Source organism: Solanum pennellii, chromosome 11 (assembly GCF_001406875.1).
Source record: "Solanum pennellii chromosome 11, SPENNV200".
Classification (NCBI taxonomy): domain Eukaryota; kingdom Viridiplantae; phylum Streptophyta; class Magnoliopsida; order Solanales; family Solanaceae; genus Solanum; species Solanum pennellii.
The window spans coordinates 64,402,351-64,429,962 of record NC_028647.1 but is presented as its reverse complement, the minus strand read 5'-3'; the positions used below and the strand labels follow the sequence as shown (position 1 = coordinate 64,429,962).

The 27,612-nt window shown below is 33.9% G+C and overlaps 4 protein-coding genes and 1 pseudogene across 5 annotated transcripts; 2 read left to right on the top strand and 3 right to left on the bottom strand.

Moving 5' to 3' along the window:
* Nucleotides 1-805: 805 nt before the first annotated feature.
* On the bottom strand, nt 806-5,629 carry LOC107004847 (NADH dehydrogenase [ubiquinone] iron-sulfur protein 7, mitochondrial). The gene is made up of 2 exons (XM_015203224.2): nt 5,144-5,629; nt 806-1,378 (listed from the first exon to the last, which is right to left on the bottom strand). The coding sequence occupies exons 1-2, from the start codon at nt 5,548-5,550 to the stop codon at nt 1,144-1,146; spliced, it is 642 nt and encodes a 213-aa protein (XP_015058710.1). The 5' UTR covers nt 5,551-5,629; the 3' UTR covers nt 806-1,143.
* Nucleotides 5,630-7,990: 2,361 nt separating this feature from the next.
* Nucleotides 7,991-11,918, top strand: LOC107003190. Its single transcript, XM_015201472.2, has 6 exons — nt 7,991-8,252; nt 10,252-10,322; nt 10,422-10,486; nt 10,580-11,065; nt 11,136-11,226; nt 11,511-11,918. The coding sequence occupies exons 1-6, from the start codon at nt 8,111-8,113 to the stop codon at nt 11,595-11,597; spliced, it is 942 nt and encodes a 313-aa protein (XP_015056958.1). The 5' UTR covers nt 7,991-8,110; the 3' UTR covers nt 11,598-11,918.
* A 2,588-nt stretch (nt 11,919-14,506) lies between these two features.
* LOC107004047 (dynamin-related protein 4C-like) lies at nt 14,507-17,470 on the bottom strand. The gene has a single exon (XM_015202263.2). The coding sequence runs from the start codon at nt 16,811-16,813 to the stop codon at nt 14,708-14,710; it is 2,106 nt and encodes a 701-aa protein (XP_015057749.1). The 5' UTR covers nt 16,814-17,470; the 3' UTR covers nt 14,507-14,707.
* A 110-nt stretch (nt 17,471-17,580) lies between these two features.
* Nucleotides 17,581-22,096, top strand: LOC107003018 (annotated as a pseudogene). The gene is made up of 3 exons (XR_001454594.2): nt 17,581-17,815; nt 17,906-21,756; nt 21,835-22,096. The product of XR_001454594.2 is annotated as a putative disease resistance RPP13-like protein 1 (transcript).
* A 79-nt stretch (nt 22,097-22,175) lies between these two features.
* On the bottom strand, nt 22,176-24,421 carry LOC107004046 (dynamin-related protein 4C-like). The gene has a single exon (XM_015202262.2). The coding sequence runs from the start codon at nt 24,417-24,419 to the stop codon at nt 22,326-22,328; it is 2,094 nt and encodes a 697-aa protein (XP_015057748.2). The 5' UTR covers nt 24,420-24,421; the 3' UTR covers nt 22,176-22,325.
* Nucleotides 24,422-27,612: the final 3,191 nt, after the last annotated feature.

The window sequence follows — 27,612 nt, the reverse complement described above, 5'->3', positions numbered from 1 at the left end:
TCAAATTTTATGGGTTCACTGATGAAGATCAATGAAATGATCTCATTGTTTTTAATAGGCAGAATTTTTTTTAAGTTTATTAGGTCCAAACATATGATATATTTGTATATGCAAAAATGAATAATAAAAATGATTAATGTATGTCATTAAATGCACAATTAGAAAATTTCTATATATACCCTAAATTGATATCTATACTTCAAGTCCAATAGCCATGCAATTCTAAATGTTTGATGGAAGAAAAATTTTATAATGAAGAAAGAACGCAAGAACGAAAAGTTGAAAATATTGCAAAAAGTCTTTATACTCTGAAAAGAAAACTTTGTTATTGTTAAAAACATATCAACATGAAATCGTTCATTGTTTAATACTACACATGTATTGAGTTACTCTTTTTTTCTGTTGCTATTTTTTCTTCTTAATTATCAATTTCAGTATTTTTTCGATTATCCTCACTTACAACTTCTAACTCTCTTATCTTCTCATGTTGGATTGCGCTATTTCCCTAATTTAGTTTGCCATTGTGAGCTTCCATCTTTGTAAGTTAATTGTTAAATACATTAAAAAATAACCCTTTAAGTTCAAATTTTAATTATGAAATTGCTTTCTACTTTCCATATCATAACTTTTCAAATTCTTTCGTTATGAGATTTATGATCACAATTAAAAGCTAAATGATTTCTAAACTAAAGTGATGAATGAATTTCCATATTATAACTTATCAAATTCTTCCATTATGAAATTTATGATTACTACTAAAAGCAATATATATCTACTCATTTATTAATTTAACAGAGAGACGAAATTATAATTCAACTCTGTAGTTTGAATCTTCCCACTTATAATAATATATGGTTAGATGCACAAGATTTCTCAATCTATGAATTACACTTCACAGTCAAAATATCTAAATCCATTCCCCAGTTTTAGAGGATGCACAGCAGCTTTATTGAAATATACCAACTTAAGCTTATACAGCCCCACTAAATATCAGATTAACATACAAAAGAAACATAGAAGGTCCAGCAGAGAGATCCATAAAATGCACCCAAAAGAAAAACAAGAAGATCTCTCTTCCTTGGATGGTACTTCGCCAAACGTTTATTTCCATACAGATCGATGGAAAACGTAAAAACAAGGCTCTTATTGGGTCCACCACATAAGCAAATCCTTGCGCCTATTTATCTTCTTCTGCAGTTGAAGAATTCCGTACAGAAGAGCCTCGGCAGTAGGTGGGCAACCTGGAACATAAATGTCAACAGGGACGATCCTGTCACAGCCTCGCACAACAGCATACGAGTAATGGTAGTACCCTCCACCATTTGCACAGCTCCCCATGGAGATGACCCACCTTGGCTCAGGCATTTGATCATAGACCCTGCAATAGGAAAAAAAGGAGCAATATGGCTTAATATGTTGACTCGTTAAAACAAAAGGTTACCCCCTTACATTAGAGCAATTAATTACCATCCTCCTCCGAACCTTTTTTTTTATTTTTGTGAAGAGAAGCCCTAGCTGAATACAAGATTTCCTTGCAAGCATAGAAGAAAATCTAGAAAGTGTACGACTATAAGATTCAGGCTAAACACACTAGAGACGCACCTGCAGCGGAATAAAGTAAAAGAACTTTGGAGAATTTAGGTGTAATAGTTGATCAAATAAGGAAAGGTGATCAACTTTAGAATGCTAAATTCAGAGGTCTAAAAGAAAACTGACAATGAAGAGAATGAGCAAGTAAAAGATCAGAATAGCAGAAATAGTAACGCTCAACGTAGTGAGTGCGAAATTTCAACAAATTATTTGATAATTGTTCGAGTACAAGTAGGGTCCAGATAGTTTTGAACATGGATCACTTCTGTTTGATTATATATAAGCCGTTAAAATCACTCGACGGCGTTCCTTAAAAATTATAACACTTTTGACTTTTTAGGTAAAAAGAAAATCACGTCAGATGGATAGCACAATCAGCAGCAACACCAAAGGATCCAACCACAATAAACAGAGAGAAAGTACGGTTCTATCAGCAGCTTGTTACTAAATAAGAGACCTGGAAACCAGAATTCAACATGATTGTTGGTCCTAAAATATCATTGAACAAGAAAATAACTGGCTTCAAAAACCTAAGAGGGAGCACGGAGATCACCCACCTCTATATGCAAATGATGCTATTATTTTTTGTGATGTAGAAATAGAGCTTTGAAGGGATATCTAGGCTTCACATTAGATGCCGGAGGAGAAGTTCAATTTATCCCAATTAATGAAGTCTAACATATTCAGCTAATTGTTGGAATTCTTGTAGGAATGAGGTGTTGTAGATATGTGAAAAGAGGCTACCTAGGTGGAAAAGCCAATACTTTCCCAAGGATGCAGATTAGTAATTTATCAATAGTGCATTGGAGGTCTCCCAACCTACATGACGTCTTTGTTTCCCATCACTCCAAAAATAGGGAAGAGAAATGGATAAATACCTTAAGGGCGGACTTTCTATGGCAATAAAACATAGAAAGTAAAGGGTTCCCTTTAGCCAAATGGAAAGTTGTTACTCTACGCAAGTAGCATGAATGCTAGGAGATAAAAAAATATGAGAAAACAAACTCAAAGCCTTCTCATTTTATTTTTTTTTTGAAATAAGCCTTCTCATGAAATGGCTTTGAAGATGCACAAATGAAGAACATTCACTATGAAGGATAGTAATTAAGGATACATATGGTGAGGAAGGCCCCTAAAAAACAAAAGAAGAGATCACTGCATATGAGCTTATGGAGTAAGTGTTTGGAAGGCTATTAGAATTCTTTGGCAAATTTTCAGCAACAAAATCAGCTATGGAGCCAGAGATGGGCTGCACACATCTATCTGGGAGGACAACTGATTGGAACAGGGTGCTTTGAATACAATATATCTGGATATTTTCACTATAAATTAGCAATAGAAGGCAATTATTAATGAAGTTTGGTCTATTCCATGGTTGAATTATAGGAGACTATTGAATGATTGAGAGATCACTAGAAATTGTTGATTTCTATAACACACCAATAGATTCACTGAAGTAAAGCAGAATGATGACAAGTATGGTGGCTATGACACAACTCTTAAAGATTCTCTTTCAAATATTCCTATCAGATGCTTAGTAGGCGTCTGGTCATATATTTAATATATTTTCCAGTTTATTTGGACTTATGCAAAGGAGAAAGAGAACACTTCCATTGAAAATTATGAAGTATACCTGCCACCTTCCAACAACAAAAGATGTTGAGTTCTGTCTGTCTCTCTCTTCGACTGGATTAGGCTTGATGGAAGTGTGGTAGCACATGTCGATGATGATCCCTGGTGCTATTTTTGGTGTTTATGGACAGAGAGGAACAAAAGATGTTTTGATGAAATTTTAACTTCTAGAAGATCTTTTGCTAGGCAGATGTATAGTTAGCCTTTTTAGTTGGTCCAAACTGACACCTGTAAATAATTTAGGACTTCTCTTGGGCTCTATATCTTAGAAAGAGGCTACAAATTATTATTTTTTTAAGCTTAACTGATCTATCCTTGTAAAGCTTGCATCTTCTTGGTGCCTTGAAATAAATCTACATACTTCATAAAAAAAAAGGAGTGGGGTAGCACATGTCTACTGTAGTATTAGTCATAGACATGTAATCTCTTGCTTTTGATATCCGCTACCCACACTTATCTATTATGTTTCAGTTTTACCGCATTATTTCGTCGTTTTTTCTGTTCTTTTTGTTGAATGCTTTCCTTATTAATTGACATGCTTCCCTCAAAGTCGTATTTTTTTCATAACTACTTTGATTTGTTGTACTTGAGCTAAAGATCTTTCGAAAATAGCTTCTCTACCTTGTGGGTAAATCTTTATACACTCTACATCTCCAGACTCCACTTACGGGATTGCACAGGGCATGTTGTTGTTTTAGACTAATATGACACATTAATACCAACAAAAACTAGCGACTTAAGGAAATAAACAATCCAAAGAATATATATACATGTCTTTTTAATCAATATGAATAATCAAATGACTATTTTAGCTGACCATTGCAAAACAAAAAGACACCACTATTGAGAGGGCAGGCTATAGTCATTACTCATTACACCAACACAAAAGATGTTGGTAATGTTGTGCAAATGCTTGTCTTTGTTATATTGAATGGTTACAAAAACCATAATATACCAAATGTAATCCCATATGTGGGGCCTGAGCTTTATTGGATGGCTAACTATCTAACAATCTGCAAATTTCTCATTGCGATAACAAATACGCTACTCACTTGGAACACAAATTTAAATGCTCACCTTTGACACCTTATTTAACCAACAAGAATTTTAAATAGGGGAAGACTCATTTTTCGATAATTAACATCATCACTCATTAAAAGATGCAGTGTGATGATCTCAACATTTTTGTGTGTTGAATAATTGAAGAAAAATTCTTAAGTATGTTTCCACAAAAAAATCACATGTTCTTTAATTACGGTCCCTTAGAGAACGTTAAAAGCAAAACTTTAAAGAATCCCGGCAAACCACATGTTGCATTATATCATATACTAGATTATTTTGATTGTCATCCCACTTGGTGATGATCTGTGCTGCTCCTGTAAGCTATATTCATTCTGAGTCCTACTAAAGCATTCTACCAACAACATCCAAAGCAGGACAAAGTTTTCTCCAAATCTCACATTATTACCCTATACGCTATAGCTACGCTCCACAACCTCTGTTTTTCTATTACCACACTAAAGTCCATCACTCCACCAAAAGACCAGTTCTAAATAACAATATGCCCAACCTTCATACAAAAAGGAAGAGTGGGAGACTATGCCAGAGAAGAAAACAACATCCAAATAATCAGATTAAATGAAGCGAATTGAATAACCTCATGTTATCCTCAGCTTGTTGCACCGGGGGGAAAGCATACCAACAAAGCAGAATGAAATAGATTCTCATAAAACCAAGACATAATCCATTGTTCTCACAAAAATACAAAAAAATTGTTGGCTATCAGATTTCCCTAAATGTGCTTATAGCAAATCCAATTCTACAGGAAAAATAGGATCCAAATATAGACAAACATATACTTCGTAGACAGATGTATGGGATAAACATTAAAAGAGGGCTAATAGTTAGAATCTATACATACTTGCGAAGAGCAGGGGCCATTTTGTTGGTAAGTGTACCAGCAACAATCATAACATCGGATTGCCTAGGGCTAGGTCTGAAAATAATACCGAATCGATCAAAATCGTAACGTGCAGCTCCGGCGTGCATCATTTCCACAGCGCAACAAGCCAATCCAAAAGTCATGGGCCAAATGGACCCACGACGAGCCCAATTCATCAGATCGTCGACCTTAGATATCACATACTCAGCCGGTTTAGATATCCCTGCTGGTGTATTCATGGACGGAGGCTGTGCTCCACCGTAAGTGGCCGGAGAAGAGGCAGGTTGCTGCGAGAGAGATGGAAGTGTCGTGTGGATCGTCGCCGCCCTTTGAAGGAACGGCGCCGTTCCTGTGAGTAGTTTCGCATTTCGAGCTATAAACGCCATTTCTGATTCTCCGGTGAAACTCCGGCTTCTGGAGAATTCCAAAGAGAAGAACAATGAAAGAGGCGGCGATTGGTCTGAGAAATACATACACAGTATTAATTTATTGAATGATACAGATCAGGACACGTGGAACTAATCCAACGGTTACCAGTGAAGATCGATACCCGGTTGTAGATGGATATAACCCGGTGGTCTATTTATCCCGTGGGCTTGAGAGGGTGAAAAATTACGTGAATTGATTCATTTTAATAAATAATTATTGATTTTAGTAATGTTTTTTATTTATTATCATTTATAATAATACTATGTTAAATCTGCAATATGTATTAAAAGTGAATTATATATACAATATATTTGAATTATATATGAATTATAATTATTTTTTAAAATTTTTTATGTTTGTTTGGTAAAAGTTTGACACATTGTATTAAAAGAGTATTAAAATGTGTGATAAATGAATTGATTTATCATTAAAATTTGTATTATATGTGAATAAAAATTGTTCTTTGTAATATGAATTAAACTTGTATTATAAATAAATTAAAAGTGATCAAGTGAAAAAGAAATATTTGTTGTTATAAATGATAAATATTTTTTTATTATAGTATATTTATGTAAGTTTCGCTATTTCCCATTGGGTTTCACATTTGGGCCCTTAGCTGATTTTTTTACAAAAAGAATTGACATAAATAATCGTCCATCGTAGACATTATTAGATAAGATATGACATAGTTTTAGCGAATTGAAATTATAATCTTAGACAAGAAGGCAATGAGGTCGATAATAAGGATATAAGATAAAATGACAGTTCAATGTTCTTGTAATGCTCGTATTAGGATTCATGCATCAGGTAGTTTTTTTTTTCTTTTCCTACTTATTTTTTGTTGTAATCCTTTTCATTTGATTTGAATCGAAGGTCTGCTGAAAATAACCTCTCATTTCTTTTAAGTAAAATATAAGATATGTGTATACATTACCTTCTTCGAGCCTCGTGGAATGCATTTGATGTGGTATTGTTGTAGTTTATTTTTCTTGAAATGTGTAGTAGTATATGTTGTTGAACTTTCTTTGTTCATTGATGCTTTGTTGTCTCTTTTCATTTTTCACTTTTTATGCAAGTTATTTTTCTTTGAGCAAATAATCTATTGAATATAAACTTTATCTTACAAAATAGAGTTAAGATTGTACTTTTCTTTCTATTTTGTTCAAGTCATGGTCCGAGTTAGAGTCTTAAATTAGGCGTTGATCGAGGTTAGGGTTGGGATCCCCAATCTATTGGTCCTTTATATTTCATATTTGGGCCTTTATTTGATTATTATTAGGCTAGAAAGGATTTGATTATAGATTTTAGTTTGTAAATAATTTCAAGTTTTTCCTTCGGAGTAAAATTTATAAATAATTGTAGTTTAGAACATAATTATTTCGTAATTGCTATTAGTAGCTATAGTTTGTCTATTCTTTATTCATACCTATAGTTTTGGAGTAGTATTTGTTCATTAGCTATTATTATGAAGTTGTATCTGTTTGCTTAATCTAGTTGTATTATAACATACAATTTCGTTGGGCATACTATGTATGTTTGCTCGATCCAATTGTATCAATACATACAATTTCACTGGAATCTATGTATTCTATATACTAGTTATATGATTCTGTATACATTCTTTTGTTTTGATTGTATTTCAACGAATTAATTATTGTAATTGTTGATACAATTGCGTACATCAAAGTCTATTTCTAATACGTGAATATTGTATGTATCACATTTGTTTCAGAAATAGACTTCTGATACATATATTTACATTTTACTTGTACATATATATGATACATTCGATTGTATAAGTAATCAATTTTACACTTTATATTTGACCATATATGACAATTGAAGCATAACCATTGATTAAGAGTATGTATCATAAGTTTGTTTCTCATATGAAGGTAAAAATTCTTCATTGACACATAAATTCAAAGTTTTTTTTAAAAAACTTAAATAATTTTGATTTTTTTGTCGCTTAAAAACTCGTTAAATCGATAACTCAATGCATATGATCATGTTGTATACAGTATATACAAACGTTCAATTAACTATACTAATATATACAATTTAAGATTTTTCAATTATTAAAATTACTTCGACATCAAATATTAAAATAAAAACACACTATACACATAATGTTTTTACCAGCTCAAACATGTATGCGAGATTTACACAAAATCTACTCTACTTTATATTCCCTAAATATAAATAAAATATATTATTACGATACTAAAATAAACTTAAAAAGTGTTTGGATTAACTTCTTAAAACTAGCTTTAGAAGCTAAAAAGAATCAATATTTCACTTTTGTCATTTTAAATTTAAAAATACTTTTCGTCTTTTCGGAAAAAAATATTTAAAATAATTCAATCTAAAACACACTAAATTAAACAATATTCTTTAAAAAAAAAAGGAGGAAAAGTTAGATTCTTTCTCCCAAAGTTGCAAACTTTATTCAGTATAATCAACAAGCAATCCATCTCTCTTCTTCATTATCATCAATTCCAATACATTTGATTGATTATGGCAGATAAGCCTAGCAGAGCACTGGTATTGTACGGTGACGGGTTAGCCCGATCCATTGACCCGTCTCATACCCACCTCCATTCTTTTACTTCTCGAGCTTGCTGTGGCTTTTTGTCTCTTCCTAACTCTCCTCCTTCAGGTCTTTGTCTGATATTTTTAATCCCAAAATTGTTCCTTTTTTGATAAATTTTATGTGGGGTTATGCTATTTTTCATATTTGATCATTTGGGTTTGTGTAAATTGCATGTTTGTTTAGTAGAAATCAGTTTGCATATGCAAGAATTAGGATTGTTTGATGTGGTTTCTTGTTTCTTCTTCAGTCTCCTACTTTAGTTTTTTTTTTTGTTTCTTTTTACCTGTTATTAATCCCAAAAATGTTTCTTTTTTGATAAATTTGATGTGGGGTTATGATGCCTTTTAAAGTACTGAAAACATCCATGTTGCACTTACATTATGTCCAACTTTTGCTAAAGAGTCTTTTTTTAGTTTGGTAACTTCAAGATTGTTTCTTTTTGATATTTTCTATCTGGGGTTATACTGTTTTTCATCTTTGATATTGGAGTTTGTTGAAATTGCATGGTTTTGAATAGTCTTTGATCCATCTGCATATGGAAGTTTTTGTTACTTGATAATGAATACTAGATGCATATCTAAATAGCATGTAATATTCTGTGAATTGAGTTATAAGTCAATTAATCTCGTGCCAATAAAGAAAAAGAAGTTAATTAATCTCGTTTTGGTGATAGTTAAATGTCTTTTGTTTGTTTGGTAATGTAGTAAAGGATCCATATAGGCAATGCTGACTAGTTGAGATTAGTTTTTGTTTTTACAGGTACATTTTACTGGTGTCTGTGAGGAGCCTTTTTTAGTCTAGTTAGAGAACCTATAGATAAGAACTCCTAAATTGTGTTGAAAGACGAATTGATTAGTGTTGGAATGAAATGGACCGGATGGAATGGAATAGATGCAGGGCATTCATCTAGCCGACTAAGTTTGATTGAATATATACTTTCTTAATTGCTTAAATATACTGTGAGTTGAGTTAGTAATATTTGTTTTTCTTTGATCTTGATCAGTTATCGTTAAATTTATCTGCTTGGTTGGTAATGCTTGAATCAGTAACATCGAAAGACAATCATATCTGGCATTTTTTGTTTTCTAATCATGAAACAGCCCAACTCCAAAAAAATGGAGAGCCAAAAGTTTGCACCTTCCATCTCTATGATTCAAAACTTCTATGTATCATATCAAACTGGTAGATCATTTCTTAGACTTGCTAACGGAAGGCCTTGTAATATTCTTCATTTGCACTGTTAAGGAAGCCAATCAGGCACTTGTAGAAATCGAAAAGTCATAAAGGCAGTTGACTCCAAGGAACTGGTGCACCTTCTTTTCTCAACCACTAGCTGAGAATGAAATTATTATTTGTGGAATACATAGCCATCCTAGACGATCGAGCACTTGAGAACAAATATATATTGTGTAACTAGATAGGAGGATGTTATGTTTCCTTGATCACTTTTATGAGGCAGCTGATATATATCCTTCCTACACCCACTTTACCCTCTAGATTACAATAAGACTTCTCTAAAGAGTGGAATTTACAGAATATGTTAAATATTATTGATGACATGTGGGATGTATCATAACCAATTAAAATTGAAGGGTTTGCCATCCCATAAATTCAACTTTATAGCCTGGTGCCTATGATTTTTCTTGTTATGCTATGCCTACAGTTGGTTAGTGTTAGGGTGGATGAGTACTTATATTAATAAGAAAGCATGGTGAGTTTCTAAATTTTAATAAATAGTTTTGATGGACAGTGCACAGATTGTTATTACTTTACTGTTCATGCTGGGAGTCTGATTACATTTTTGTACTTCTTATTTGTCATTTTGGCTTCAGTTATCGTATTATTTGTTGTTACTATTGTTCTTTTCTTCATTGTTTTCAGTCTTCGCTACTGTATTTGTTTTACATACTATACTCATTTTCTGATGTGCTTTATTTGAGCTGAGAGTCTATCGAAAACAGCCTCCTACATACACACCACCCTCCCCCGGCGCCACTTGTGAGATTACACTCGGTATATTGTTGTTATCTGTCACTTTGGAATTTAACTGGGGATTAGATTGCAGAAACCGAAGATGCAAGAATTGTCAGAGAATTTGCTGAGCTAGTGGATGCAAGTGAAGCTTATCTTGCCCTGGTGAGATGCAATTCTCTGTTTATAGTAATTGCTAAAGACATATTTCTTTCTTTGCTTAATTAACATAGATTATGCTAAAATACTTCCTCTGTTCTTAAGAATGGGGAAGAATCTTCTGAAACTCAATCTCAGGAGAAGCATGTAGCAGCAACCATATCAGAGAGGTAAGTCTATTCCTGTTTTACATGTTGAACTTCCATCGATATGATATTATTTACATTGTTGAGAAGGCCCTATCTAAAAAAGTTCTCGTTCAGGTTTATGGGGATGAAAGCTGCTGTCATCACTGAAAATTTAAGACTGAAGAGTTTCTGCAATAAGCTTGGCTTCACCGTCTTAGAGCTCAATGAGGTAATTAGTAACATTAATAACCAGGTCGATTCATCTGCCTTAGCCTCTGAATTGTTCAAGTTGCTGGGGTTTCAAGAGGGGAAGACCTTAGAGTCGAGCCAATTTGATTTGGTTATTCTTCATGTTGGAGCTGGTCAAACGACAAATTGCCTCAAAGACTTGGATCTTGTCAATCGGTTGGTTGGTAACTTGGTGCAAATGGCACATCCTGGAACGGAAGTAGGTTCTAGGTTGCACATGTCAGTTCTGTTGAGCTATGGTGCTGTTCGTGAGTCTGATGATTCCACGTTTTCTATTGCTGATAGTAGACAAGAGAATAACTCTAAACTCTCTCTTATTTTCCCTCGTCAAAGTTATACAATTAAAGAAGGAAAACCACGACCGAATGTTAGGTTAGTGCGATTTTTCCACTTCCATTATATATCATCCATGCATGATGGTGTCTGATGTATTCGTTAACAGGCAGCATTGCCCCATATTAGTGGCCCAGTGGCAGAATGCTGTCACTCGAAAGGATATGGCAGAAGCATATTCATACGAGGATTTCAAAGAGGTATTCAAACAGGTTCCTTTCATTGCTCAGAAATATGCTGACACAACTAAGGAGAATGATTCATGCTCTTCTATACTTGTATTCCTTTTAAAGCACTAGGCATTTTCAACACTTAGAATTTCTCCTGATTTATCAAGTTATTCTTGATTTTGCGCTTGATCTCTACTCTTGTGTTTCTATTACATAAAATGCCTTCAAAATTTACTGTCGTCACTAGAGTTATTGTCTGCTACCATGGATATTTCTGTTCCTACTAATATTTTGCGCTCTCATCTTTCAATCAGCATGGTGCAAACCTTGTGATTCCAACTGATAGATTTCTACATGAAGTGGCATTCAAGCTCTGGAAGGCTCCTAAATACGGAGCATGAGGTAGAAGTGTGGAGAAAACATTGGTAATAGACATTTCAATGTCCTGAATTCAGCTTTGTCATTTTGGACCTCTGTTTTGATGAAGGGGCTAGATCATCAGCGGAGATGTTTCTGATCAGCAGAATCTCCATACTCTTCCGGGAATAACTAGAACTAATAATCAGTCAACCCAACTTTCATGGCATCTCTCTCCCGGTTGTCGTTTCTAACTTATTGGGTGTATAATGTACTCTTTTGGGTGACACAATCAGTCTAATTCTATTGTTTTTTTCCTGAGATATTGTGGTGAAAGAAATCTCATTGCTTCATATTGCATACTGCATCTTGTCTTCTTTTGCCTTATGGAAGAAATGCTCTTCAATCTTGGATTTTTCTTTTGGCTTGCAGAAGAAATACTGTAAATCCCTTTTTTCCCCATAAAAACACACATTGTTGCCATGCAGTGTGAGAAGGAGAATCTTGGTGTAATTGGTTAAGTTGCTGCCATGTGAGACCAGGAGGTCACGATTCATGTTGTGGAAACATGCAGGGTAAGACTAGACGCGTATAATAGACCCTTGTGGTCCGGTCCTTCCCTGGAGTTTAGTGCATCGAACTGCCCTATTTTTTTTTATACTAGCAGTGTGAACAGTCAAGGCGGTGACTACTGATCGATGAACTTTGTGTAAACCTTAGAGACAGGGTTCAAATGGTAGCTTTTTGCTTAAGCCTTGATATCAGAGTAACACAGTCAAATACCAGTGAGAGGTAACAGGTATTTTCGTGCACCTAGTTTTAGAAGATGTTTCTTTAACAACAATGGACTACTAAATTTGGTACATCATATATCATTATAAGTGGGAAGCTCTATAGTGAAAAGTTGAATTACCATTTTGCCCTTTTATTAAATTAAGATTTAATTTATTATTTAATTAAATATAAATATTTTAATTACACAATGATATATTTAGAAAAACAATGATAAGATTCCTAAAGTCTTTCTATTACTCCTATTTATTCATGCATCACTTAATTACTGAAGTTGAAAGGTTTTTTCAGTTTTAAATTTTGATGGCACTACTTAACTTACATTAATTACAATGAATATTGTAAATGAAAGATCACTTTTTTGAACTTTCATATGTTACTTCACTCTTTTTAATTAACTTACATTAATTACAATGAATATTGTAAATGAAAAGATCACTTTTTTGAACTTTCATATGTTACTTCACTCTTTTTAATTAACTTGAATTATTTTCATCTTCCACATATTATTGAAATGTATAGATATTTAAGACATAGAGAAAGAAAATAACAACACAAATCAAGAACACTCAAAAGCACAAGAATTCATATTCTAACCTTTTTTTCAAAAATTTTCTTGGTCTTCTCTATTGCATGAAACTATATGATGGCACAGTATGGTTCTAATACATTTGAAAATGCTATGTTAACATTTAGATGAACGTACAATAAATCTATTGAAAGAGTAAGTCACGATTTAGATTACAATTTTTTCCTTGTTCTTCCCGTTTTAGTTTTGTTAATTATGATTCTTCCTTCTATATTAAATGATTTTTTGTTATATTTAGATGATATGTTGATATATTAATAGGAAAAAAAAAGTAAGGTGGACTACAATTTTGAGATATGTTGTTCATAAAAAAAATTATATTTCTTTAATTAATAGTCACTGTATAAAATTAATTTCATTGTATATGTTCTTTTTGGCTATATATAATACAATCCAAATGCATCAATTTTCTTTCTGATATGGTGCCTTCTCTTCAATCTTTTGGTGTTATATTACATTGTTTGATAAGTTCTCATTGTATTTGTCTATTTTTTTCCCTATGGAGGTTGTTTTTGGTTGAAGGGTAAAAAAAGATTTAAATAATAAAGTATAAAATTAGATTATCATTTTATTCTGTGTTAAATTAAAATATTATAAAATATTTATTTATAAATAGTAATCATTCTACATGCCACACTAAATATTAAAATTTTTGGTTATTATGAGATCATTGAGTTAAATCAATATATAAAGACCATAATCAATGCCCAGTTGCCCACTAAAGATTTGCATTGTTATATGATTAAAGTCTTCAAAAGAATGTGTATGTTGTCGCATGTTTTTTTCTTTGTTTATTTTGTATGTGTTTTCTCTCTATAAACTTCTTTAATTTGATTTTCCATAAATTTCTGATTATTTTAATTGTATTTTTATTTAGGCTAAAGTTAATCTTTTGTGACTATATATAATGCAAATTGGCTATTAGTATCTAAAGTTCTATATTTACAGTTGTTGATAAATTTTATACATTAAAATAAGATTCCTCGTTTGATGTTATTGTGATTAAAATTCTTTAATTTGATTTTCCATAAATTTTTGATTGTTTTAATTGTATTTTTATTTAGGCTAAAGTTAATCTTTTGTTACTATCTAAAGTTCTAAATTTACAGTTTGTTGATAAATTTTATACATTAAAATAAGATTCTTCATCTGATGTTTTTGTCACAATTTTATAATTTTATTTGTAATTGTTGGATTTTGTTATTCGTTACATGCATGTACACGTAGAATTCTAATTGTTATAATGAAATATAAAAAAAAAAATTAACATAGGATACACGTGCAACGCACGTGTGCTGAAACTAGTTACAGAATACAGATGAAGTTGACATACACTATTCAGAACTGCCTGAAGAGTAAGGTGCAGTTTTTTGTTTTCACCATACTTGCCATGCTCATCATTTGGTTGTTCTCGTTATGATGTTTGATACGGGTGCATAAGTAGATGAAGAGTAGCAAACGTATCGATATGAGAGGTATAGCATGTATCTGTTGGAATACGTGAGGTGTACAAAAGTTGACCTAGATATCATCGTTATCTCAAACAGCACAACAAATGAAAGACATCCATTTTCAAAATTTTGATTAAACAAACATCTGCAGAATCATGACACAGTACCATGTAGATAAGAAGCTAAAAGAGGACAGGTAGCTGTAAATTCGATAAAGAGAACTAGGTAGATAGATAAACGCGATGAAAGAAGAAAAGCAGGGCTCAACGACAAGGAGAGATGCAGGGCAAATCATCAAACACTAGTCTAAGCCTGTTCTGAACTAACATGATGAACCAAGACTGTACTCCATAATCTTCGCCACCATCTCTTTTAACTCTTGAAGCAACTTCACACTCTTTTTGAGCCTAAAGCACATCTCAGCAGACAATGATTCTTGCAGGGAACTCTCATGTCCACCACCATGGGATGCTATTAGATCACCAACAACCTCATCATTAATCTCATCAACAAACTTTTCAAGACCCAAAGTAAATTTCCAGTATGCAAAGGACCTCACATGCAAAGTTGCCATTCGATCATTCACAATTTCCACCTCGATCTCATTGTCATCCAACTTTTGAGGACTGAACACAGTTTTCCAGTATGCAGCCATTGTCATCTTCAATTCAAAAGCTTGCTGCACAAGATCTTTAGGCTGACGCCTTATAAACCAAACATCTATTACTCCAAATCCATCGATGTTTATTTTCGATCCTTTGGAATATTGGCAGTACTTCACAAAATTCCTTTTTTGAGCGATGAGACTTCTATAAGTAGCTACATAATCAGTACTACTAGTGATGTCAGTCAGCCTATCCATCCCAATGATTTCTCGTATCCCATTAACCGATTTATCCTTCCTCCTGGCAATGAAATTTTGCACTGCCCTCTTAATGAAATGCTGAAGTTCCAGGGAACTATCAGAATGATGCATCAAAGCTTTGATGACAACTCCTTCTATATAGTTCCACAATTTTCCAACAAACTCCTCTGTAGTTACAGAAATTTCTCTGACTTTCTTCTTCAAAACATCCAGGAAATCGGGTGATCCAGTCTTTTGTGCTTCATCTAAAAACATGAACTCCATGAACAAGTTGTCTACCTTCTCATCAGGATATGTTGAACTTAGCTTAGCAGAGAATTGTTTGAATTCAAGATCAATCAACTTAGACCATTTATCAGCACATTGCTTTTCAAAATCTTCAGTGTACTCATTAGACTCTACTCCAAGAAAAATTTTCTTCAGAGACTCAATAGCCAAACTCTGAATGCGCATGAATGTAGCCAAAGCTTCAGCTACAGAACCCGAATGCTGTGGCAACTCGTTGAGAGCAGCAACATTTACTGCGAGTTTGTCGTTGATGTTCTTCTCAATATCAAGAAAGCACTTGGAAATAATGTTTGCTTGAATTTGCACCAACTTATGTGCCAGAACAGGAATGCTAACCATAGACTTGTCCATCTTGGATAACAGTGCATGAGTTTCAAAAAGACTTGCTTCCTCACTAAGCGCTTCTTCATAAGTCTCGTTCACGATACGATTCTTAACACATACATAGCCAAGTCCAACATTCATGTCATTTGTAGTAACTTTCTCAAGCAGCCCTTCAGGAGCTATATCTACCTTTGTCACAACTATTAGAGTCCTTTCCCCAGTTTTGTCCACTTTTTTGGACATCTTAAAGCATTCACAAGTAGAAAAATCAACAGTGGCTGATAAAACATTCACAATTATGCTTTCCTCTGGTGTTATATATTTCATAAAAATTTCTGAAATTTGTTCAAAAGTATCAGTTGATTTTCCATGAACCGGGACCGTAGGTATTCCAGGCAAATCCACCATAGTCAAGTCAGGAACACCATTCTTTTTCACTATGAGTGTTAAAGGGATGTTGGATATTCCCTTACCATGTCCAGCAATCTCATTAGTTGCAAGAGTAATGGCCTCCGCTACGTTAAATTCATCAGTTGGAACTGATTTTTCATTGTACTCCAAGTAAACCTCTGTCTCACTATGATTCTGGAGCTTTATGATGAGAGGCACTCTAGTGCAAATGCCTTCCCCTCTAGGAAGACTAATTCCAACAAGTGATTCAAGCACGCTGGACTTCCCGGAAGACTGATCACCAATCACCACAATGGTAGGCAGCTGAATGCCATCCTGCATGATGTTGAGGTGTCCAAGCTTGAATTTGCTAGGCAGCTTAATGTCTTCCTGTATAGTATTGAGGTGCCTAAGTTTGTCCACACAATCAAGGAGTGGTCGAATCATATCGTTGAACGATAAAACAATAGGTGCATGTACTACAATTGCTTGTGGCTCTACCACTTCAGGATGTTTCAGATCACTGGAAGAAGACTCATTGCTGACTTGTTGGGATGTCATTGTTGGCAAGGTTTAGTATATGTTAAATGTAACTCTTGATGACCCACATGAACTCAAAGTATCCCTATTTATACATGATATTTGAAAAGAATAGCATGGGGACTTAATGGTTTTTTATCCCAAAAAATACTGATCTCATCCTTCTAGGTACAGTTAATGCATCAGAAAAACACTTGAACTTCTTCAATAGAATGTGTGAACAGCATATCTAGAGACACACACTTCCAGTATAATTAATGCTTTTGTTTCCCTCAAAACAACTGAGCTGTTTAACTAAGAGCCATGTATACTGCTATTCATAAGAAAGTTGTTTAGCATTCCATCCACATCCAATGTTATGAGATAAGAATATGTCATCACAGTTAATGTTAATTTTTCACTAGGATAGAGAAAATGAAAAGATATGTGAAATTTGACTATTCCTATTTTAATTATTGTTACTTAGGGAACTTTTGGTATTTTGAAATATATTCAGCTTACATCTTGAGGAGATATCCACTTCAACAATTCCTTTCTACAATAGCCAGCTATACAAAACAAGATAAACATTGTAATGTATCATTCAAACAATGAATCCGTTTCTGTTAAATTCAAAATTCAACAATAACATTTATCAAGAATGATTTATTTTTTAAAAAAAACAAGAATTTTTTAAGAATGTAGAGTTCATATTCATGATAAGGTAGGTCCGTTTATAATGAGCTGCGTAGAAATTTATCATTTAAAACTCTTTTATTTTTTAGTCCCCCACCTGGAGGCCCTTTTACTCCACTCTTCATTTCTTGTTTCAATTATTGAATTGAAAAAAGTAATGTATAGTTAAGAAACCAGACTCTATTATTTTGCTTTTGGGAAAAAAAGACAGTTTTGCCACTTCTTTTTTCTATGGCTGTAAGCTGTAGACTGTAGATAAAACATAGTTGTATCAGTTACAAGTAAGATTACTAGCAAAAGAGAGAGAGGAATCATTCTTGTTTACATATCACTCTTAGCATTCAAAAGGTAAAATACAGTTGTTAGTAATTTAAGATTGAAACATTTATCTTCTCAAAATTCTTAAAATCATTTTGTGGTTCCTTGTTTTGCTTGCAGATTTCAGAAATGGAGGTAGTTGGTGGAGCATTTCTCTCTTCAGCTTTGAATGTTCTCTTTGAAAGGCTTGCTTCTCAGAGTGATCTTCTCAACATGTTTCGGAAGCATAAGGATCAGGTTCGGCTCTTAAAGAAGCTGAAAATACTTTGCGTGGTCTTCAGATTGTGCTAAGTGATGCAGAGAATAAGCAGGCGTCAAATCCATCTGTGAGCGACTGGCTTAATGAGCTTCGAGATGCTGTGGACTCTGCGGAGAACTTAATAGAAGAAGTCAATTATGAAGCATTGAGGCTTAAGGTGGAAGGTCAGTATCAAAATCTTGCAGAAACACTATTGAAACGTTGGAGGATTTGCAACCTGTGCTTGAGTGATGATTTTTGTCTTAACATAACGGAGAAGTTGGAAGAAACCATTGAAACATTGGAGGTGTTGGAAAAGCAAATTGGTCGCCTTGGCTTAAAGGAGCATTTAGGTTCGACTAAACAAGAAACAAGAACACCTTCAACTTCTTTGGTTGATGATTCTGATATCTTTGGAAGGCAGAGTGAAATAGAGGATTTGATTGATCGCTTATTGTCTGAAGATGCAAGTGGAAAAAATCTGACAGTAGTTCCTATTGTTGGAATGGGCGGCCTGGGTAAGACAACACTTGCTAAAGCGATTTACCATGATGAGAGGGTGACGAATCATTTTGGTTTGAAAGCTTGGTATTGTGTTTCTGAGCCATATGATGCTTTGAGCATAACAAAAGGTTTAATTCAAGAAATTGAATCATTTGACTCAAAGGATGTCGACAAAAATCTTAATCAGCTTCAAGTCAAATTGAAGGAAAACTTAAAGGGAAAGAAGTTTCTTATTGTTCTGGATGATGTGTGGAATGACAACTACAACGAATGGGATGACTTGAGAAATTTGTTTGTACAAGGAGATGTTGGAAGTAAGATCATTGTGACGACACGTAAAGAGAGTGTTGCCTTGATGATGGGAAATGAGCAAATTAGCATGGACCATTTGTCTATTGAAGCCTCTTGGTCTTTATTTAAAAGACATGCATTTGAAAACATGAATCCTATGGGACATTCAGAACTTGAAGAGGTCGGAAAACAGATTGCAGCTAAGTGCAAGGGACTGCCCTTAGCTCTGAAGACTCTTGCTGGCATGTTACGCTCCAAATCAGAGGTTGAAGAGTGGAAACGTATTTTGAAAAGTGAAATATGGGAGCTGCCACAGAATGACATATTACCAGCGCTGATGTTGAGCTACAATGATCTTCCTGCACATTTAAAGCAATGTTTTTCCTACTGTGCAATTTTTCCCAAAGATTATCCATTTAGTAAAGAACAAGTCGTTCATCTGTGGGTTGCCAATGGTCTTGTACCACAGGAAGATGAAATAATTGAAGATTCAGGCAGTCGGTACTTTCTCGAGTTGAGGTCAAGAACATTATTCGAAAGGGTCCCAAATCCTTCGGAATGGAACATAGAGAAATTCTTAATGCATGACCTTGTCAACGATTTAGCCCAAATTGCATCTTCAAAACTTTGTATCAGGTTGGAAGAGAGTCAAGGATCTCATATGTTGGAAAAAAGTCGACACTTGTCATATTCTATGGGATATGATGGTGAGTTTGAGAAATTGACACCCCTCAACAAATTGGAGCAGCTGAGGACATTGCTTCCGACATGTATTAGTGTTGATTCTTGCTATCACCCTCTAAGCAAGAGGGTGTTGCATAACACACTGCCAAGATTAAGATCCTTGAGGGTACTATCATTGTCTCATTACCATATTACGGAGTTGCCAAATGATTTGTTTATCAAATTAAAGCTCCTCAGGTTTTTGGACCTTTCTGAGACAAGTATTGGAAAGTTGCCTAATTCCATTTATGTATTGTATAACTTAGAGATACTTCTCCTTTCATCTTGTGGTTACCTTGAGGAGCTACCGCTGCAGATGGAGAGGTTGATTAACTTGCGTCATCTTGACATAAGCAACACTTCTCACTTGAAGATGCCGCTGCATCTGAGCAAGTTAAAAAGCCTTCAAGTGTTAGTGGGAGCCAAGTTTCTTATAGGTGGTCGCGGTGGTTTGAGAATGGAAGATTTAGGTGAAGTACATAAGTTATATGGATCTCTGTCAGTTGTAGAGTTGCAAAATGTGGTAGATAGAAGGGAAGCTATGAAGGCAAAGATGAGGGAGAAGAATCATATTGACAAGTTATCATTGGAGTGGAGTGAAAGTAGTAGTGTTGACAATCCACAAACTGAAAGAGACATACTTGACGAGCTACGGCCACATAAAAACATAAAAGAAGTCAAAATCACCGGATATAGAGGAACAAAATTTCCAAATTGGCTAGTTGATCCTTTGTTTCGTAAGCTGGTAGAATTGTCACTTAGCCACTGCAAGGACTGTGATTTCCTTGCCAGCACTAGGACAGCTTCCTTGTTTGAAATTCCTTTCGATTAGAGAGATGCATGGAATAACAGAGGTGACGGAAGAATTCTATGGCATTTCATCCTCTAAAAAGCCTTTTAACTCTCTTGAGAAGCTTGTATTTAAAGATATGCCGGAGTGGAAGCAATGGCATGTACTAGGAAATGGAGAGTTTCCTATACTCGAGAAGCTTTCAATTGAAAATTGTCCTAAGTTGATGGGAAAGTTGCCTGAAAATCTTTGTTCTCTGAAAGAATTGAAATTTCAACGTGTCCTGAACTCGGCTTGGAGACACCCATCCAACTTACAAGTTTAAAAAGGTTTGAAGTTATTGGTTCTCCGAAGGCTGGAGTTCTTTTTGATGAAGCTCAGCTGTTTAGATCCCAACTTGAGGGAATGGAGAAGATTGAGAAATTATATATTCGTAATTGTAACTCTCTTACCTCCATACATTTTAGCATTCTTCCCAGTACCTTGAAGGCAATATCGATATCTGATTGCCAGAAATTGAAATTGGAGGCGTCAGTTGGTGAGATGTTTCTTGAGCATTTGATACTGGAAGAATGTGATTCTATAACTGAGTTGGTCTCAAGAGCATGTTATTTGGTTGTACGTAGTTGCCACAACCTTACTAGTTTTTTTTTTCCTACTGCCACTGAAAGTCTCATTTGCTGCAACCTTACAATGCTGAAGCGGCTGCCACAACTCCCTCCATCTCTTAAGGAACTGAAACTGTGGGATTGTCCAGAAATAGAGTTCTTTCTTGAAGGAGCATTGCCCTTCAATTTAGAATTCCTTCATATCTACAATTGCACGAAACTGGTGAACGGCCGAAAGGAGTGGCGTTTACATAGACTTCCCTGTCTCAGACAGTTAGTGATCGGACATGATGGCCAGTGACGAAGAGATTCTTGCTGGTGAGAATTGGGAATTGCCTTCCTCTATTAGAATTCTTGTCATAGTCAATATGAAAACATTAAGCATCCAAGTTCTCAAAAGCCTCACCTTTCTTCAAATTCTATCTATTGGTGATTTACCTCAAATTCAGTCACTGCTGGAAGAAGGGCTTCACTCATCTTCTTCTCTTCAAAGTCTACGCATCTTCTCCTGCCATCAACTCCAGTCTCTTGCCCCCCTGCCATCCTCCCTCTCTGAGCTGACCATCCGTTATTGCCCTAATCTCAAATCCCTTCCACCCCTGCCCTCCTCCCTCTCTGAGCTGACCATCCATGATTGCCCTAATCTCAAATCCCTTCCAGTAAACGGGATGCTCTCTTCCCTCTCTAAACTATCTATTTCCAAATGTCCATTCCTCAAGCGACTCCTAAAATTTGACAAGGGGAAATACTGGCCAGAAATTGCTCGTATCTCCAACATAGAGATTGATCACGAATACCTTTAATCATTTAAACAAATGTAAGTTTTTCTTTAGCATTATTCAGGTTTCATTAATAATTGTCGGATATCAACTGAGCAAACTTTATTCTTTGTCAGGATTCTGATAACAATATATGTAAGTCGTTACAGTTCAAGCTCAGGTGGTAATAGGAAAGTTCTGCTGCTTCTCTATTGAATAGACATTTGCTGAATGTGGTCTGACAGCAAAAGGTAAGTGAATAAAGATAGTTTCGCAGTTTCGTTAGCATTGACTGTAAACGTTATGTCTATACTTTGAACTGTTTATACATAAATCTGTGTGATCATTACAAATGACGTATAGCTCCGATATTAATGGCATTTAATGTTCTTTTCAGAATATGAATTACGTTGTTCTCATCATCAAACACATAGCTTTATTTTTATGCTCCATAGAGAATCATCAGCAAAAGAAAAACATGGTAAATGGTAGATAAGATGCCCGAAGAGAACAAAAATACTGCGAACTTAATAAAATAGTACTAAGTAGATGGGTAAAAAAGATGAAAGAAGAGAACTAAGGCCACAAGGACAACAAGACATGCTATCTGAAAACATCGAACACTCATTTACGCCTTTTCCCCATCAGTCTGAAGAGCAATCCTGTCCATGATTTTCGCCACCACATCTTTCGACTCCTTAAGCAGCTTTACACTCCTTTTCAGCCTAAGGCGTTTCTCAGAAACACAAGGCGATTCCTCCAGCATTCTCTCAATGCCACCACCATGGGATGCCATGAGTTCATTAACAATCTCCTGTTCAATCTCATAATTAACCATCTTTCGAAGACTAAACATTGTATATAATGCCATATGATCAACCATTCTCATCAACACGATTTTCCAGTATGCAATCATCCTCATCTTCATTTCAAAAGCTTGCTGAGCAATATCCTTATTCATCCTCAGACTCCCAACATCAACTTCTCCAATTTCCTTGAGCTTTATTATCGAGGGCTTGTCAGAATCATTCATAATCTCCATAAACGGTTTTTGCTGAGCCATGAGCGTACTACAAGTTGCAACATACTCAGGATTATAAGTGTAATCAGTTAGCCTTTCCATCTCAATGATTTCTCGGACCCAATTAATTGATTCATCCTTCCTCTTGGCTATCAAATTTTGCACAGCACACCAAGTGGAAGACTGAAGTTGCTGGTAGTCACCGAAATGATGCATCAAAACTTTGATGACAACTGTCTCTATATAGCTCCACAATTTCTCCACGAACACCTCAGGAATTGCTGAAATCACACTGACCTTTTTCTGTAAAACATTCAGAAAGACAGCACGAGGGAGGAAATTCGGTAATCCGATCCCATTTGCTTCTGTTAAAGACATGATCTCATCCTTCAAGAAATCTTCCTTTTTTTCAACGTTCTTTGAATGTAGCTCAACAGCGTACTCGTTGAGCATCTCAGCTAATCTAGCAGTGCAATGCATTTCAACATCTTCAGCATACTCATCAAACTCCCCTCTGAGAAATATTTTCTTTAGAGACTCTTTGGTGGAACTCAAAATACGCATGAACATTGTCAACGCTTCAGCAACAGAACTCAAATGTTGTGGTAACTTGTTGAGAGAAGCAACATTGACAGCGAGTTTGTCGTTAATCTTCTTCACAATATCCGGCAAGCATTTGGAAATGATGTTTGCTTGAATATGCACCAACTTATGTGCCAGAACAGGAACACTAACCATTGACTTATCGATCTTTGATAAAAGAGCATGAGTTTGAAAAAGCCTTGCCTCCTCACTACGAGCTTCATCGTAAGACTTATTCCCAGTTCTGTTCTTAACACAAACATAGCCAAGTCCTATATTCACATCATTTGATGTAACTTTCTCAAGAAGCCCTTCAGGAGCTTTATCAACTTTTGTCACAACAGCTATAGTCCTTTCCCCGGTTTTGTCCACTTTCTGCGACATCCGAATAGACTCACAAGTAGGGAAATCAACAGTAGCTGATAAAACATTCAAAATTATGCTTTCCTCAGGTGTTATATATTTCATAATAATATCTGAAATTTGTTCAAAGATATCTTCCGGTTGTCCGTGAACAGGAACTCTAGTAATTCCAGGCAAATCCACCATAGTCAAGTCAGGAACACCATTCTTTTTCACTATGAGTGATAAAGGGATATTCGATATTCCTTTACCATGTCCAGCAATCTCATTAGTTGCAAGAACAATCGCCTCCGCAATGTTAACTTCATCAGTTGGAACTAACTTTCCATTATACTCCAAGTGCAGCTCTGTCTCATTATGATTTTGTAGCCTCATGATGAGAGGCACTCTAGTGCAAATGCCTTGTCCTCTAGGTAGACTGATTCCGGCAAGTGATTCGAGTACACTAGACTTTCCAGAAGATTGATCACCAACCACCACAATAGTAGGCAATTGGATGCCTTCTTGCATTATGTTAAGGTGTCGAAGCTTGTCAACACAGTCGAGGAGTGGTCGAATTCTATCGTTGAAAGATGAAACAATAGGTGCAGGAACATAAGAGCCATGTGGTTCTATCAGTGCGAGATGTTTTTGATCAACAGCTTGTAGATCACATTCACTAGTAGAAGAAGCAGAGTCATTATTCATGATATGCATTGTGATAAATGTTTTGTTGCTTCTCCACAATGTGTGATTTTTCTTGATGATCATATGCATTCACCATAGGGCTATTTATACATGTTATTTGATCATTTATGAGCGTTAACAATCATCAATCATGATTAATGACTGTTGATTTTCCAATTAACGGGATAATTAGATAAACTTAATGTGTTTTGTATCCCCAATAATACTAAACTCATCGTTTTCATCACAAAAAAAAACACACTTCTGCATGTTTTCACTTTTCGTTTGGCATTCCAACAGTTGACAAAATCAGAACCAGAATTTTCAATAAGAGGGTTCAAAATCGGTAGAAAATAGACAAATAAAGTAGCCGAAAAGGGTTCAACATCAACAATGTATGCATATAAAATTATTTTAATCATATATAAATAATATAATTTTCCGCCAAAGGAGGTTCGGATGAACCCTCTTCGTACAAGGTAGCTCCGCCCGTGGACACAGTACCATTCTTTTTCCTGTTTCGGTGGTTATTACGAATTGTTTCATAATATATCATAGTATCGTATTAAATTGTTTTGATGAATGCAATGTTAGTTTCGTAACATTCTCCATCGTCACATAATTTCACACATCAACAATTTAAGTGATAAACCAACAAGCGTAATAAGGTACTATTAAAAGGTAAGATAAAAGAAATGAGAAGAGAATATCAAGGAAACGACGTGATCACGCAAAATCATTCGTTAAACAAAATATGACTTTTCATTGTTAGGTTACGATGGATTTAAATGATATAATGTAATAAATTTAAATAACAATTAAAACAAATCAGTATTATATTTAAACTAACATTATAGTAAGGTGTTAGAATTTCTTCAAAACTTCTTAAATTCCCTCCAATTATTCTCTGGCTGTGAGCTCATAATAACCAAAAGATCAGTTATTGATTATGTAGAAAGATTATTGACAGTAAACATCCCATTCAATTTTTCCTACAAGCTTCTAGTCTTCTCAATTTATAACAAGCAGTGGTGGAGCCACATACAGTTAAGGGGTGTCAATCGATTTCGTTAGATAAAATTTTAGTTTCACCACAAATAACAAGCATCCATCAACCTAATCAAACTGATTTATGCTATTTTTTAATAATATCGTTGATTTTTATTTAAGTGTATCACTGTTCCGAACAATTGAGATGGTCTTTTTAATTTTTAAAAAAATGAAAATTCTCGAATCGAACAATCTTACATGTATGTAATTATATTTTAAATATTAACAATATGTAAAATTTAATATATAAATGTATTTTATAATATTTTTCAAATATAAATATAACTTCGGTCTTAGGTCTGTGACAATCAGATGACTTTGGGTCTTTACTCTTTAATTAGCATTTACTTAATTAAGTTTATAATTGAAAGATTCTATAATAGATACTCTATCAAACAATAAAACATAACATATTCAAGCACTCCAATTGAATACTCCATCTGTCTCTATTTACTTGTCCATTTTGACAAATCAAGAAAGAACAAAAAAAAAATCTATTATACCCTCATTTAAACTTCTTGGAAATTTTCAAGTTTGAATCATCATTTTTGAAACCATAATTAATAAGGGTAAAATTATAACTTCACTATGTTAATTATTGTTATCTTAATATGTGTGTCATTTCTAAAGTGGACAACTAAATAGGGACATAGTGAGTGTTTAAGATCAAACAATACGGCAACAAGGTTAAGAATTAAAGTGTTTCTTCAAGAACATATTTGAGAAGGGAATATATCAATAATAGCATATTTTGAGGTGATATTTTAAAAGTAAAAAAAACGAAAAATTAACCAAACCTCACCGATACCGAAGAGAAATCAATATGATTGGAACGATTTTGAAAAATCTAACTTTAGTTATTATATTATAAAATATCCAAAAAAAAAATAATTAGAATGATATATTTTTTAAAAATAATCGACTGAATCGTATCGCGCCCCAAACCGTATCGTTTATTTGATTTCACAAGAAATTACAAAATATGTACACTTAGTTCTAGTAAAGTTCCATGCAATCTATTTCTTCTTGATTTTATCTCTAAAAAATTTTCGTGATTCGAGGGTTATTAGTTGCAAACATAGGGAAGAATATATATTTATTTTCTAATATAAAGTGAGTAGAATTATGTTCTTTTTCTTAATTCTTCTCTTGATGATCTTTGTGATTCGGAGTGTCATTAGTAATATTTTCTCAAACATATAAGATGGTATGAACATCCTTGAGATTTATTTGATCTGAATTTTATAGATTTCTTAAAATATTTAGTTGTTGACCAATTTCTTTATGAATATTATATGAATTTATGGAATATATTCAAGATACCTCTTCAAGATAATATATTATTCATTTAAGAAAGTGCTAAATAGCCAGAAAATTTTAAAAAATTATGATATTTTTTTATATTAAAATAAACTGATTTTTTTTTTTACATTTTTAAATTAAAAGATATTAAAATCAAAAGGTTAAAAATATTTTAAAAAGAAAAAATATCATTCTAGCCAAAAAGATTTTTTCATTCGTTTTATAAAAATGAGCCAAGATTCAAGGTGGAATAGCCCCAAGAGCAATAATTAAAATTGAAACTTAGTCTTCTAAATTCCATAAAATTTCAATATCTAAGTATTTTATTAATGTTAATCATATTCTTTTAAAATTCGATTAATTTTAATTTACACTAAAAAAATTATCTCGAATAGAAAATATTTTTTATCAAAGACCACTTTATTATATTATTACTCCAACGTGTCAACCTCAAACTTAGATCTCATGAAACGTGGGTTGCACATCATCACCTAAAAGTAAAAAGAAAAAAAAAAGACTATAAATATATAGCAAAGACTGCAAAATATATGCTCCATGTATTTTCAGTAAAATAACAATAATGTTTTTATAGATAAATTGAAATTTGTAACAATTTTTTTATTTTTTGGTGCCATATTAATAAATAAGATAGTGACAAAAATCGAACTTCAAAACAAGTCAAAATTCAATTATATAATGACGAAGTTAAGGAATTTAGTAATGAGTATTTAAGGACGTTTGAATTTTAATATATAAATTTTTGATAGTTCTTCATTGCTTAAATTCATGTGATTTGTTTGATTTAGTATAAATTTTAAAATAAAATTAACTTGTAGTTTTAAATATATCGTGATATTTTTACGACTGTAAAAACATGTCAATTAAAATAGTACAGCTTAAAATGAGAGAAGTTTAAAGTTAAACTACAATC

Coding starts and splice junctions, on each gene's coding strand:
- LOC107003190 (XM_015201472.2), top strand. CDS start 8,111: ATGGCAGATAAGCCTAGCAGAGCACTGGTATTGTACGGTGACGGGTTA. Junction 10,487..10,579: donor GCAGCAACCATATCAGAGAG/GTAAGTCTATTC, acceptor GTTCTCGTTCAG/GTTTATGGGGATGAAAGCTG. Junction 11,066..11,135: donor AAACCACGACCGAATGTTAG/GTTAGTGCGATT, acceptor ATTCGTTAACAG/GCAGCATTGCCCCATATTAG.
- LOC107004046 (XM_015202262.2), bottom strand. CDS start 24,419: ATGCATATGATCATCAAGAAAAATCACACATTGTGGAGAAGCAACAAA.
- LOC107004847 (XM_015203224.2), bottom strand. CDS start 5,550: ATGGCGTTTATAGCTCGAAATGCGAAACTACTCACAGGAACGGCGCCG. Junction 1,379..5,143: donor ATGGCCCCTGCTCTTCGCAA/GTATGTATAGAT, acceptor TTCCTATTGCAG/GGTCTATGATCAAATGCCTG.
- LOC107004047 (XM_015202263.2), bottom strand. CDS start 16,813: ATGACATCCCAACAAGTCAGCAATGAGTCTTCTTCCAGTGATCTGAAA.